The 14,577-nt window shown below is 37.9% G+C and overlaps 1 protein-coding gene across 4 annotated transcripts; it reads right to left on the reverse strand.

Annotated features, from left to right (window-relative positions):
* Window positions 1–104: 104 nt before the first annotated feature.
* On the reverse strand, window positions 105–12,039 carry LOC124338282 (carbonic anhydrase 2-like). Of its 4 annotated transcripts, XM_046792407.1 has the most exons (15): window positions 11,627–12,039; window positions 11,332–11,450; window positions 11,046–11,268; window positions 10,763–10,987; window positions 10,511–10,695; window positions 10,309–10,446; window positions 10,101–10,242; window positions 9,801–10,043; window positions 1,724–1,867; window positions 1,632–1,652; window positions 1,355–1,519; window positions 978–1,128; window positions 763–868; window positions 465–692; window positions 105–393 (listed from the first exon to the last, which is right to left on the reverse strand). In XM_046792407.1, the coding sequence occupies exons 9-15, from the start codon at window positions 1,770–1,772 to the stop codon at window positions 181–183; spliced, it is 933 nt and encodes a 310-aa protein (XP_046648363.1). In that variant the 5' UTR covers window positions 1,773–1,867; window positions 9,801–10,043; window positions 10,101–10,242; window positions 10,309–10,446; window positions 10,511–10,695; window positions 10,763–10,987; window positions 11,046–11,268; window positions 11,332–11,450; window positions 11,627–12,039; the 3' UTR covers window positions 105–180. The 4 variants fall into 4 exon arrangements, 2 of the variants coding, with proteins under 2 accessions (XP_046648363.1, XP_046648362.1); XR_006917704.1 differs by lacking the exons at window positions 105–393; window positions 465–692; window positions 763–868; ... (2 more) ...; window positions 1,632–1,652; window positions 1,724–1,867 and adding an exon at window positions 7,718–7,987 and having other exon boundaries at window positions 11,627–12,034; XM_046792406.1 differs by lacking the exons at window positions 9,801–10,043; window positions 10,101–10,242; window positions 10,309–10,446; ... (3 more) ...; window positions 11,332–11,450; window positions 11,627–12,039 and having other exon boundaries at window positions 1,724–2,720.
* Window positions 12,040–14,577: the final 2,538 nt, after the last annotated feature.

Raw genomic sequence — 14,577 nt, forward strand, 5'->3', positions numbered from 1 at the left:
GAGTTATGGAGCGTTACATACACACATACATACAAAGTGACATGGTTTTTATTTTTCTGCGTATGCGATTATTAGCTTCGCCCTTCGGGCTCGCAATAATTTCTTTTTTAAATAATGGCAATCTATACGCCTCATCTATAAGACGGTGTGCTCTAATATCGATAAAAATGTTCGTTTTGTTTACTGCCACGGCGAGAAGGTAAAATTGATTAGGCAAGTGGTCCATGTGAACGCATCCAGGAATGGTGTCGAAGTGATGGGCCACGATCGAGGGATTTCGCATCCGGTGAAAGACCGATAAAATTTAATCCGGCCGTTCAACTGCTGTGCAGGCCGGAAATTATCCACTAGGCTCTTGGCTGTATTATCTTCAAGTTTCCTGAATTTAGCCAACTGTGACGAAAAACATGCAAATGTCAGGTTTCAATCTGTGCGGTGCTGTTAAAGGTAAGTCTCTATCACACCTGTTTCTCAGAAATCTGAATCGGGTTGTCAAAAACCGTCCAAATTACGATCTCGTTGCAGATGGGAGTAGTCAGCGAGCCACTGTAGCGATAAAATGACGTGGTTTGTTTGGGCAGCAGATTTTTGAACGGAACCAAGTTCGTTAAAATGGTTTCTGATTGAGCCGTGATAACCTCGTCTAGCTGTCCAACAAGCGGCTGAAAAAACTCATTATCGTTGGGCCCTACCTATTTCGTTTGACAAACGTAAATATTACAATTCGATAATAGGTAGGGTAGGCAGGAATATTAATTAAACCGATATGAAAATCCCCAAGACCGCCAGTCCGTCAGAATGCTTCGTTGCTTCAGCAAAGGATCCATATTTGGTGTTGTAATGGACCAAATGCAGCTCAGCTGGATAGCTAAGGGAGTGAGAAATAAGAATCCGCCAATCCGCAAATAAATATGATTGAAATAAATGATTAAGTTAGAGTATAACAATAGTAATACGCAAGTATATACTCTACTAACCTTTTAGAATTCATTAAATGTTCACTGCCTTTAGCTGAGTTGGCCCCCCAGTGTAAGTGGAACTGAATGAAGTTGTATACGTCGTTCAACCCACCGCCACTGATGGATGGCACTCTGTTCTTAGGAAAAGTACTTGGCAAGGTGTACACCACTGTATAAAAATATATGTCGTTATAAAAAATGAACGAAATTAATACAGGGAAAGGCGTCCGATGCAAATCCCCAACTGTCAAATCCCAACTAAACTAAATGTCAAATCCCGAACCATTTATTGAAATCTATCTGGTTTTGGTAGATTCTCGTGTCGCGATTTGCTGTGTTGCCTGTGTCCCACCATACGTATGAAACTGTTTTTGATTTTAAAAAAATTAACAAACCGGAAGATCCACTATTAACTAATCCCATCTTGTCAATGTTGCCGTAGTTTTCAAACGATAGTTTTGAGAACGCCTTCTTTTCACTCAATCTTGGTCGGATGTCAATTGGAGATTGCTGTTTAGCACCGCACGCTGAATTTGGCAAGTTCGCCCAAGCGTTGGTATCTTTGAAAAATTCAAATTGATTACAGTTTTCGAATTTTTACATGCATATCATTCCCACAGTTCCTCGGTCTCAAAGCATGTTCTTATGGGAAAACAAATAATTTCGTATTACCTTGATAATTCCAGCTGGAAGCTGTAATCAGACAAGTGAAAAAGCTTTTAAGTTGACAAAAACAGAAAACAGAGTTGTATTATACTTTATACCTGATGAGTCTTTTGATAAAGATTTCTCAGGGCTCCAGTGTTCAAACATGGAACTAGTAAAAGTCTTGACCGGTGTTCTGTCGCCAACTTCCTCGAAGCGATCCAATTTTTTCAACTTCTTTGTAGCAGAAATCGGTAATGCTTCTGTCGATGGCAGCCAAAGTCGCAGCAAGAAGAGGACGAAAATAGCAAGATTGAAATTCGTGCTCAATCGTTTCATTATGTCTATGACACTACTAGCAGGATTACTTAGATATAGAGAATGATCAAATGGATGAGACGCACGTTTGCGCTTCTTACTAGTTCGGGATCTAGGACTTGAATGAGTGGTCCCCGTTGTCGCCCCTATAATATTATTTCAAGATAGAAATGCAGCAAGTTAACTCGCTGTGTCCTGTTTTCAAAGCGTTGGACTTAGGCTTACTAAGGATGATTTGAATCTCAATAAGGAAATGGGACGGTCAGTAAGAATGGTTTGTGACTTCGGGGGACGTAATAACATTGCTCGGCTTCTCGTCTCGAGTTCAGTAGAATAGACCCTATTAGCATTCTATCATTCTTGTCCAGCAGAGATGTTTCGCCGTCCGGATCAGCTAAAATGCTGGGCGAATAACAGGGGTATTCCATTTCTTCGAATTTGAGGTCTGCGGGAACCCTGTTAAGGGCCTCGGCAGGCTAAAGCCTTAGCCTCAGGGATAAGGTTTAAAACTATACATTTATGTATGGTGCTGAACAGTTATTTCTGTTAAATATGCATGAACCGACCATATAAACAATCGTTGGTTTTTGAACATTTTCCCTATCTGCATTTCAAAATTATTTAAATATTTCATTTGGAGCGTTATCATCCAAGATATTATTCCTGGAAAAAAATAAAGGTTTCTCGGCTTCTCGTCTCGAAATTCGTAGAATAACTGTACATTTATGTATGGTGCTTCCTTCCTCGAAGCGATCAATTTCAACTTCTTTGTAGCAGAAATCGGTAATGCTGCTGTCAATGGCAGCCAAAGTCGCAAGAGGAGAACGAAAATAGCAAGATTGAAATTCGTGCTCAGTCGTTTCATTATGTCTATGACACTAAATACGAGCAGGATTACTTAGATATAGAGAATGATCAAATGGATGAGACGCACTTGCGCTTCTGACTACTTAGAGGTCTAGGACTTGAATGCGTTGTCCCCGTTGTCGGGGCGACACGACACATGATATTATTTCAAGATAGAAATGCAGCTAGTTTACTCGCTGTGTCCTGTTTTTAAAGCATGCGACTTAGCCTTACTAAGAATGATTTGAATCTCAATAAGGAAATGGGATGGTCAGTAAGAATGGTTTGTGGCTTTGGGGGACGTAGGCCTAATAACATTTTTTATACAGCGCCGTGCGAACTAGTTCATATTCGTAACGCGCTACGGCTTCTCGTCAACGCTCTAGGACTAGCGCGTTACGAATATGAACCTATTCCTAGAAATAAATGCAGGTTTCTCGGCTTCTCGTCTCGAGTTCTGTAGAATAACTGTTCAGCACCATACATAAAAGTACAGTTATTCTACTGAACTCGAAACGAGAAGCCGAGAAACCTGCATTTATTTCTAGGAATAGGTTCATATTCGTAACGCGCTCCCAGAGCGTTGACGAGAAGCCGTAGCGTGTTACGAATATGAACCTATTCCTGGAAATAAATGCAGGTTAGCCATAGAGGGCTATTGCCCTGTCAGTGTTAATAACCCCATCTAGCGACGGCTATTGCATTTTGCTTTGAGTATGTACATTTTTTACTTTAGCCAAGGCCTATTGCACCTTCTTAAATTGTATCGGTCACGACTCACGAATCATGTGAATGTTATCGTGTCCTATGCGTAATTTATGTCCCCATCACAAACTATAATGGATATAATTATTCTCATATCTACGATTGTTACTGAATTCTCAGGTTAGATATCCGTAATAACAGTAAGCGTTTTTTTCATCTCGTTCAGTGCAAATAAGTGCAAAAAAGTAATCATTCAATTAAAAAGGCATAATAAAGAACTAAAGGGATGCTAAGGGACGTGCTAGTTAAAACGCTATACAAGACACGGTGCACTATAATGTGAAAAGAAATCATCGCGGAAATGTGAAAACTAATCAGTGAATCAAAAATAAAAATAAAAAATCACAAACCAGTGATTGAAAGGAGGGTGATCTTTTACACAAGAAGGAAATGCTTTTGACTTTTTGGTCTTAAAAATTAGAAAAAAACAAAAAAACAGATAGAAAAGCAAGCTTTGATCAGCTCGCCGCGAAGGGATAGTCGTAAGCCAGTTGAAAACTGTCCTAAATGAAAAATTCAGGGCCTATTGTTAAGTCGGACTTTTTGCTAAATGCCATCCTAATTTTTCAGAATTTTTCTGTAAATTCTATGTTTTTTCTCTGAAATTTTGTGAAAAGAAATCTATCGAGAAATTTTTTTTTAATTCGATCCATTATCAAATGAAAGTGATTGTTTGTATGGCGAGACACACACGAGACGCGATTAGACATTTATCGGACTCGGAAATGTTGTGATTTTACCTGTTATATTCGTGCAGCCATCGGCACCGCTGCCAGATAAAATTATTCTTGTTCCATTCACCCGCCAAGTTTAAAAAATACCCATTACTGCAACGAAATCAGACAACAGACAACAACAAAATAAGAGACCTAACGAGATCACGTGAAAATCTTTTTAAATAAGAACAAAGGATTCGGAAAGGTCGATCGCCAATCACTGATTTCCTTCCTACACATTCTACTCGGAACGAATGGCTTTCCACCAGGTAAATTCACTAAATTGCATTTGGGGGAATGATACAACACAGTTATAGATCTTTCAGAAATTGCTTTCCCATATTTGATTGTAGCAGCCAAAAATGTATCATAAATTAAAAGATAAAGCAGCATAGGCCTACGAGAATATTTCCTTTATCTTGGGGAAGGGGGAATAAAGAAATAATTTCGGGATTTAGAATTAATAGTTAGTAATTAACAGTAATTTAAGAGTGCTGATATCACACCACAGGAATGATTGAAGGCTCACGCTCCGTTTCATCGTGACAATCGTTTTTTTTTTGTTTTGTTTTGTTTTGTTTTGTTTTAAGCGGTTTTAAGCAAAGTCTGAATTTCAAATACTGCGATCACTGCGCCACCTGCGTTCACCTTTCAGAACCGCGGTATAGTAAGGTAAAGTAAAGAAATAGTCGGCACTAGATGTCGTTCACTTGCGTGAAAAAAAGGTAAGAGAAGCGGGTTAACCGCCGTCGTCTGCTGCTCTTCCAGCGCGATGTTATTACAGGTTACAAAAAACAGAGAAAAAAACCTAACCTAATAATCGAAAGACATTTGAGATTTACACATATTTAGATCCCACCTAGAATTTTTGAGTTGCAATCTCCAATTACTTAGTCACAAATAACAAAAATCATCCTCGTTCCACTCTTAGTCTTACCATAGGATCATAACTACCTTCTCTTTAAAATCCCTTGAGAAATTGTACAAACGAGATGTGAAAAACCCTTCAATGGCGAAAGTGCGTACGGGATCTGGATTGCGAAGTTATTCTATTATAGGATTCTATGGGACTATGGGATTATATAGGATCAAAGAAGGATCCAGGATAGATTCCCAACAATTATTGCTCTCAAGTTTTAATAACACCTGTATAGCTATTAACTTTTCCTGGATATTTCCCTGCTTTTCCTTGTAGGCTACTATATACGTGTGCACGGTGCCATATATGGCACATATATTTTCATAGCTAAAAAAAGAAACTCAAAGCCACATTGTTTGGCATTTTCAAGAAGAGCTTGTTTGATGAAATTTAAATCAATATTCCGTGAATTAAGTCTTATTCGAGGCAGGTCTTATTCAGGTGCCTCGCAGTATAGGAGGAGCCAACTCTGCCTTCTTGAATACTTGTGCACTAAAGACCCCCCCCCCTAAACCTTCGGTGATTCAGCCTAGTTAACTGAATTCCCCCAGGATGAAAACAACACCATTTCACTTCGTTTTTCTTCGAATTTCTTGGCTAGATTTGTTTGTCATACTTTTATTCCGCATCAGTTGACCCGATATTAATGTTCTTTCGACTTAAATTATTCATGCTTTAGTCAGAAGTGAGTCGGGACATTTTCTTTCCGGTCACTTATTAACGCGATTTTCCATGAAATGCTTTACAATGACTTTAGGAAAAGTCAACCAAGTCAAAAACGGTAATCAGTATACTGATTACCGCCTTCTACTATATATAGTAGAAGAGAGGGAACCGCGCGTGACGCCGGCGGCACGTTTCAAATATGTAACCTGAATAGTAATTTCGAAACATACGTAACCCCTATAATAATTTCAACTAAAAAACAGCACCGATTAGTACGGTAAGACAGTTTTGGTGGTTTTGGTCACCTTGTAGCACGGAAAAAACAAGAAACAAAACAAGAAACATACCTAACTGGATCTCGTTTCTAGATTCTATAGGGAGCGCACGGGTGGGCGCCTATAGGGGTTCCGTGAGCTGCGGAACTTTGGAGGGATACTAATTACGCACCCGCCCCTATATTTTCAATATTTTATTTATTCCTGCAGCTAAAGAAAATAGAGGCTAACCTGAAATAAAACAAAACAAATGAAAAGTATATGAATAAACTATCAGAATAACTTTGCGTCTTCTCATTTCGTGTTTTCACAGCATATACGACCGCGAGAATTAATATCATTAATACTCGCCTAATGAAGTCGGCGTCCAATTTCTCCAACCTAATCAACTATATGGCACTCTTTCGTGATGGAGTCGATTTCGTCAAATCCGTCCGACGTGACGACGATTCGCAAATTCCACGAAATTCCATTCATTTTCTCAAACGCAAGATGGGTGGCGTGACGCTTTGATCCGTTAAAACCATGTAAAAAAAACTCTTCTGAACTTTGTTCATCTCTTCATCTCTCAGTTTTTTTTAAAACATTTCTGTTGAGAAAAGAATTAGAAAAATCGTTTTTATAATGAGAACAGTTTCCCAACTAACTTGTATTAGGGTAAAACCAGTTTTTCATGAGTAATGTACACGAAATGACGTCTAAATAGCGGCCGTGTTTTCTCGCTACAGTTCCTGTTAATCATCAAATCAAAATGTATAAGCAAACAATTGAAAAAAAAAAAAAAAAAAAAACGGATTATTTAATGTCATACTCAAAATCATCGAAATGATGGCGGACTTTTCAAACGTTTCTTCGAAATTGCGAAAGTGTTCCAGAATGGCGAAACTTTTCGAAAACAAACAAACCAAAATGCCAGAGATCATGGTGTCAATATTCATCATATCCTCCGGCTTCAACACTTTCAATAAGCTTTCTTCCTATTCACAGAGATTATCGAGAGTTGACATTTTCAAATGATTGTGCAGCTTCTTGACATGTACCAAATGTGAACTGTATCCTTGTCTCCAGAGAAGGAGATCCTCCACCAGGTTAAACCTCAAGACGCTGTCAACCGGGAAATATTTGGACTTGAATCCGCAATCGACGTGGAGATCCACAAGGTGTCCGCCGGATAAGCTCATCAACTTCCATTGCAAAATCGTCGGTGAATTAACTATCAACAACACATTTCAAAATATAGTTTTAGAGCTCCAAATTGATTTGAACGTCCGAAACGGGGACAACAATTTGGGGGTGTTACCTTTTTCCATGATGTGGAGATTTCTGTAATTAAATCCTAGTAATGTATAGGTCTAACACGTAACTATTATAACTACTGGTAATCCTCCTGGCACACCACTTTAAAGCGATGATTTTAAAATTCAGGTTCGTCCATATGATGCGGATGGAGTGCAATAAAGAGGTAACTGTTACTCGATGAAGACTTTAGTTTACAATGGATTGTGCAGGTGATTCCATTGTCTCGGTCTTTATATTGTGTGGAGACTTCATTGAACCCAGCCTTTTCACAGCAGAAACAACACAAAATTGAACAGAAAATTATACACCTCCTTATGGGTGATAAACGCCCTTTCTTTACTATTCCCCCAGGTTCAGACTTTTTTGGGGGCTTGCCCAATATAGCCATAGCTTAACATCAATCCTAAGAAAAACAAAGGCAGCACTATAATTTTGTTTAAAATTTCAGATTACAATATCTGGTTCTGGAATCAACAACACCAGTTCAGATCATTTGGCCGACAGCAGTTGTTCATCGGAGACGTACCGTCTCAATTTTCATGGAAAATTGCAATAGTTATACGCTGCCTTGAGTGATAACTGTAAAAAAAATGTAATTGATTTTAAAAACAAACGACTTTTGAGCCTTATTAGTGCTATACAGTACGCATCTTTTAAGCAGAAAATAATTTATTAAAATAATTTATTAAAATAATTTTTAAAAAAATTTTGATTTCGATATTTCATGACCCATGGCCATGGGTCATGCGTGACGGTTCATGTTTTTTTAGAACGCATCAGAACAGGTTCAAAATTCTTTTGGAAAAAAAAAAAACAACTCCTGTTTAACCTTTTAAGAAAAACCCATCCCAAAAATATCCGAAAAAATATCCGAAAAAATATCCAAAAATATACGTCCATCAGTCAACAGCTCCAACAACTAAAACAACGAAAACGCCAACCTTATTATTAATATGCTGATGTCGTCAGATTTCATTTCATTTTATTTTGTTTCTTTATCATTCTTTTTTCCAAAATCACTATTCAAATCACACATTTTGAAAATGACGCGGTTCTCTCTCTTCTACTGGGTATAGTGGGTACTGCCTTTGATTGATTGACGTTTTTTCCAAAATCTTTACATCATGTAATCTCACGTTAACAAGTGACCGGAAAATAACTTGTCCCGACTACCTGTATATTACTGACTTGCATGAATAATTCAAGTCGAAACTCGAAAGAGACCTCCGAAAGAAACATTAATTTTGGATTGACTGATGCGGAATATAAATATGGACAAACAAAACTACAAGACAAAAAGGAAAAAAAAAAAAAAATTTTATTGAAAACAGTGAACGGACTGGAGGCCTGGATGAAACAGCAGCGTTCAACTTTCTCTATAGGCCTACATAGGCAATCCCTTGCGTGAAAAAGGTTGGAAGAGAAGGGTTCCATGTTTTCACCTGTTGTATACCGTCGAGTTTTTATTTGTATCTGATCTTTAAAAAATAACAACTAAACTAAGAAAAGAAAACGACCTGTCGAAACCATCGAAACGCACGTCAAAGATTGATTTCCCATCTTGAAATTTTTCGAAATTGTAAATCAGAGTACTCTTCTGGTTTAGTTCTTCTTCTAGCCTACTCATCTTGCCTTCCACGCTTCCACTCGAGAGGAAGATAAGCTATTTGGATTAAATCCGTTCAGGGTCAGATCTGATCGGATTGAATATATCTAAATACCTTCTCTCATTGCGCAAACCGAATTGCACCATGACTCTTGCGAAATGTGTGTCAGCTGCCGAGGAACTGCACGAGACGGGGGACGAAAAAACAAATCGGATAATTGGCATCCTGATTTAGACATGGAAACGGGCAACCACCTGCGGCTGAAAATGAAACTGTGCAATCCAGCAGGTACACGCCAGCGACCAATACAGGGAACAGGAACGAACAGGAAAAACCAACCACAGTTACAAGTTCGAACTGAGTAAAGGAAAAGGAGAAACAAGGTGGGAAAGTAGTTCAAATTTGATTTTCCGGTATCCTCGACAAGATCAAAATACCTGCAGGCCATTCACAAAGAGACCGGGGAATAAGAGAAACTGACAACTGCTGCAAAGATCAAAACGGTTCGGATATTTCTATGGAACCTGCACAGGTGGTCATTTGTTTCTCAAAAGCCAATCGGATCAACTTAAAGTTTTTGATCAAAATGGTTTAAATGTAACGACTTTATAACGACTCGTTTTTCTCATGTAGACTAGTTCGGTTATGAAAAATTGAAAAACAACTTTGGCTGCCAAAAAACTGGAAATGCTTTTCCTATCAGATGTAGTACTGATAATAATTGTCTTACTGGGAAAATATTGCCAGCCACTATACTAGGTAATAATCAAAATGTTATTTCCTACCTTGCGTGAAATAAATGTTGACATTCGCAGGTGGTGGGGTCAAAGCGACACAGTTAACTCGTAGAGTGGAACTTGGCAATCAACTCGAAATAGATTGCCGTGCTGATCCGGGAGAGCTGAGTTGCCCGTAGTTTTCTCTTGGTGATGTGATAGTCAACGGTGCAGTCGTTGATCTCGACCATAATCGCCTTCCGCCAGGTAAATTGCATCAAGGGAAATGAGATAATAGTTGGATCCCTCCACCTAAAAAGGTGCTTTATTTCAATTGTAGGAGCCAAACAGATATTAAACATAACCAACCGTTTTCAGGATATCGGTTATTCCACTTTCGTTGCATCTGTCGTCAGTCGCATCCAGAGTGGACTGCAGTCCCAAAAGAAGCTTCGGGCGTCGAGGTTAGAACGATGCTGTCATCCTGTCGGCAGTCGGAAAGCAACGCCACCTTGATTGTATCCAGCAGTAAACAATTTTAATTCTGTCGCTGTTTGATTTTTCCATTTCAAATTACGTTGCATGTTTTCCAGCTTCAAGCCAACATGACATGAGCAATTTCACGGACGAATTCAGGATCAGGGAAATAAAGTTCACATTTTCCAGAGCGGATTCAATTTGCCGTGCCTTAATACCACAAGTGGAAGGCCATACCCTGCATCTCCACCAAATGTTTTCATTTATTCATTAAACATTTTTTCGTAACTAAGTAATTTTACTTGCTTTTTTCTCGTGCGCATACAGAATGTCTTTGAATGAGATAAACACTGCGACCGCATTGTTGGGATGTATTCAGCCGACCAATCTGACGTCCAAATGTCAAGGAGGATCACCATAGCTTGTGGATAGGAAAGAGTCGATCGGCTAGACGGACGCGAAGCCTCAACAGGTTCCCCAAACTTGACTAAAAGCAGTAAACCAAAGTTATATTACCAACGACACCCAATAGGCTTTTCCAGACACAAAAATACCTGTAGTTCCGAACTGTAGAGGCGAATTTCTTTCACGTGATCATCGTGTCTTTACAATCTCAAAGCGGTGCTGATAGATTTCAGTTTGAATTCTGCTTGCTGAACATATTTCCCGCCATCTGCATTAACGTCGAGATCTGACCACTAGCGATCCGATTGAAGAAACTTGAGCAAGACTTGGTCGTGGCATCAAATGGGATGGGCGGCCACACGTAAGAGGAAGTTCTAGGTAATTGCATAATGACACACAAATATTGTTTTTTAATAAAATCAGATGAAATACCTCCAATCCTACTCTTCTGCAATCAACAAATAGAGGATCAATATTATCACTGCTTTGACTTAGGCGAGATAATGACGCAATTATTTTCCAGGAGAGGTGGGATAATTGCTTCAGGATACTTGTTCTCTAGTTGGAGCCTCAGTAATTCCAACTCAATGTAGCGTCTCCAAACTGAACCAGTAGGCCGGGGGAAAGCCCTCCTCTCCATTTCTTATCAGTGGGCCTATTAGAAATAAAGCTGTATTAGAATACCAAAAAAAAATAGAAGAATTTTATAAAATAATACTTTGTTTCAATGATGTAAACTGAATAGTATGATTCTTTCAAAGTTAGTGGACCATTAAAGCGCTTTTCCGCTTCTACAGTGCTTGTACGAGTTGTATCCAAATCATGAAGATTCACATCCTAGAAAGGAAATCTTATTAATATTTGTTTATAGTGTCGATCCACATTTCAGGCATTGATAAAAAAAAAGGGGTAATTTTAATTCCATCAAAGTAAGACAAATTCACTGATAAGAATATTTAGATATCGACTAAATGTTATAAACCTATGAAAGGCGATACAACGTGTCAGCTTACTTCTTTTTCGATTAAAGTGTTTTCCTTTTTCCCCTTTGTTTCAATTACCAGGTTTTTAACCTCTTTGCTATCCACTTCCTCCCAGTTATTCGAGACAATGTTAGAAGAAGACGACTAAACTTTGATATAAGTTAGTGGGAATTTGAGAAGGACACCTTGTAGTAGCTCGAACTATTTCCTGATAACTGATTTCAGTGATTTGCAGTTCTACTAAAAGCGTTACTAAAAAAATTATTTGAATTGAGAATTGACAGTTGTCATTATCGTGGTTACAAAGGGTGGGAACTGCGTAGGAGGGAGAGTCGCATGATTCCCCATCTAGCGGCAACTTGGAAAACTGTGTTGTGATGGAAGAACTCAATCCCATGATTCTCAAATCGACGCCTTATTTTAGTCGGTTCACCCACTCAAGCTAGTGATAAACGTTTTCTTCTGGTTAGGTTAGGGTATATCGAGGGTAGAAATAATGTAATATAAAAAAAAATATATCAGCCTTTGGCAATCGGCAGAACATAATTACAGAAAAACCAGACTACCTCAACCAGTGCTCTGCCTCAACGATTTTACAGTTACGAAAAGAACAACGTTAGATATTTATTTATGCTGCGTCTGAAATTCCAGGAAATTCCCGCGTCTGCACAACAACTTCGACCAATAACTGAGTGTCAACTGTCAATATCATATGTCAGTACCCTGTTAGAAAAAGAATACGCACATCAGTTGCATATTATGAGCGATACGAATCATTTGGTATCCGGTCACTTCTAATATAGTTCGGGCCAAGGGTGAGCGATAAGAATCTTCTGGAATCCGGTCACTTGCAATGTTAGTAAACGATGATGTGTCCTGACTCCAGAACGATCAGATTTCCCGCTAAGATTTCCGATAAGATTTCCGGTTAAGAAAAGTATTTAAAATTACATAAAATAAAATAAATAAAATTCTTCCACGTTTTTTTTTTTTTTTTTTTAATTGTAAAACTTAATTTTTTTTTGTGTGTGTTCTCAAAGTAAAACGAAGGCTGACAGAGTCAACGGATTTTGTTCAACCCTGCAATCGGCCATTGTAAGTTTTGCAGGTCGACGAAAACGAAATTTTTGGGCGCATTAAGCCAGTATCGCACGTATGGCGGGAAATTCTTACTTCTTAGGTTGACAAAATTAAAATTAATACGTGTTCAGTACGAATAATTGCGAGCCCGAAGGGCGAAGCTAATAATCGCATACGCAGAAAAATAAAAACCATGTCACTTTGTATGTATGTGTGTATGTAACGCTCCATAACTCGTGCGTTTTATGACACATTTCAGACTTTTTGGTCTTAAAAATTACACAAAAAATATGCGGTGCGACCAGAACAAAAATAATTTCATTTACTTAATTTTCTCCTGTAATTAATGAAAAACTGTTAAAATAATTACTTAACGACTACTTAACGGCGTGACATCTGGCGGTTGCGACTACAACTTTTTCACTTTCACATAAAATCACCACCAGATGTTATTTATGTTTTGTAGTTATTTGACTAAATGATGGTTATTTTTAAATTCAATTATTGAACTTTATGTGTAAAAATTGGAAAAATGAGTTGATCAAACCAAACGTAAATAACTTGCAAGGATATTGAACTGTGTCAGAAAAATCCCGTTTTAAGACCAAAAAGTCTGTGAAAAAAAGCGTGAATTGTGAATAAGTCCGACTTAATCATAGGCCCTGAATTTGGAATTTAAGACAGTTTTCAACTGGCTTACGATTATCCCTTCGCGGCGAGCTGATAAGCTTGCTTTTCTATCTTAATCGCATACGCAGAAAAAAAAAAGCCATGTCACTTTGTCTGTATGTATGTATGTATGTATGTAACGCTCCATAGCTCGGGCGTTTTACGACACATTTCAGACTTTTTGGTCTTAAAAACTAGACAAAAAATATGCGGTGCGACCAGTACAAAAATAATTTTATTTACTTAATTAGTTCTCCTGTAATTAATGAAAAACTGTTAAAATAATTACTTAACGACTACTTAACGGCGTGACATCTGGCGGTTGCGACTACAACTTTTTCACTTTCACATAAAATCACCACCAGATGTTATTTATGTTTTGTAGTTATTTGACTAAATGATGGTTATTTTTAAATTCAATTATTGAACTTTATGTGTAAAAATTGGAAAAATGAGTTGATCAAACCAAACGTAAATAACTTGCAAGGATATTGAACTGTGTCAGAAAAATCCCGTTTTAAGACCAAAAAGTCTGTGAAAAAAAGCGTGAATTGTGAATAAGTCCGACTTAATCATTGCGAGCCCGAAGGGCGAAGCTAATAATCGCATACGCAGAAAAAAAAAAGCCATGTCACTTTGTCTGTATGTATGTATGTATGTATGTAACGCTCCATAGCTCGGGCGTTTTACGACACATTTCAGACTTTTTGGTCTTAAAAACTAGACAAATAATATGCGGTGCGACCAGAACAAAAATAATTTTATTTACTTGATTAGTTCTCCTGTAATTAATGAAAAACTGCTAAAATATTTACTTAACGACTAGTGACATCTGGCGGTTGCGACTACAACTTTTTCACTTTCCTATAAAATCACCACCAGATGTTATTTATGTTTTGTAGTTATTTGACTAAATGATGGTTATTTTTAAATTCAATTATTGAACTTTATGTGTAAAAATTGGAAAATATGAGTTGATCAAACCAAACGTAAATAACTTGCAAGGATATTGAACTGTGTCAGAAAAATCCCGTTTTAAGACCAAAAAGTCTGTGAAAAAAGCGTGAATTGTGAATAAGTCCGACTTAATCATAGGCCCTGAATTTGTCATTTAAGACAGTTTTCAACTGGCTTACGACTATCCCTTCGCGGCGAGCTGATAAGCTTGCTTTTCTATCTTAGGCCCTGAATTTGGAATTTAAGACAGTTTTCAACTGGCTTACGATTATCCC

This window comes from Daphnia pulicaria, chromosome 4 (assembly GCF_021234035.1).
Source record: "Daphnia pulicaria isolate SC F1-1A chromosome 4, SC_F0-13Bv2, whole genome shotgun sequence".
Classification (NCBI taxonomy): Eukaryota; Metazoa; Arthropoda; class Branchiopoda; order Diplostraca; family Daphniidae; genus Daphnia; species Daphnia pulicaria.

What these genes read in the sequence shown, in the direction of transcription:
- LOC124338282 (XM_046792406.1), bottom strand. Translation starts at nt 1,943, where the DNA reads ATGAAACGATTGAGCACGAATTTCAATCTTGCTATTTTCGTCCTCTTC. An exon ending in TCTTGGGGATTTTCATATCG is followed by an intron (nt 693 to 762) that starts GTTTAATTAATA and finishes CAAACGAAATAG; the next exon opens with GTAGGGCCCAACGATAATGA. An exon ending in TTCAGATTTCTGAGAAACAG is followed by an intron (nt 394 to 464) that starts GTGTGATAGAGA and finishes TTTTCGTCACAG; the next exon opens with TTGGCTAAATTCAGGAAACT.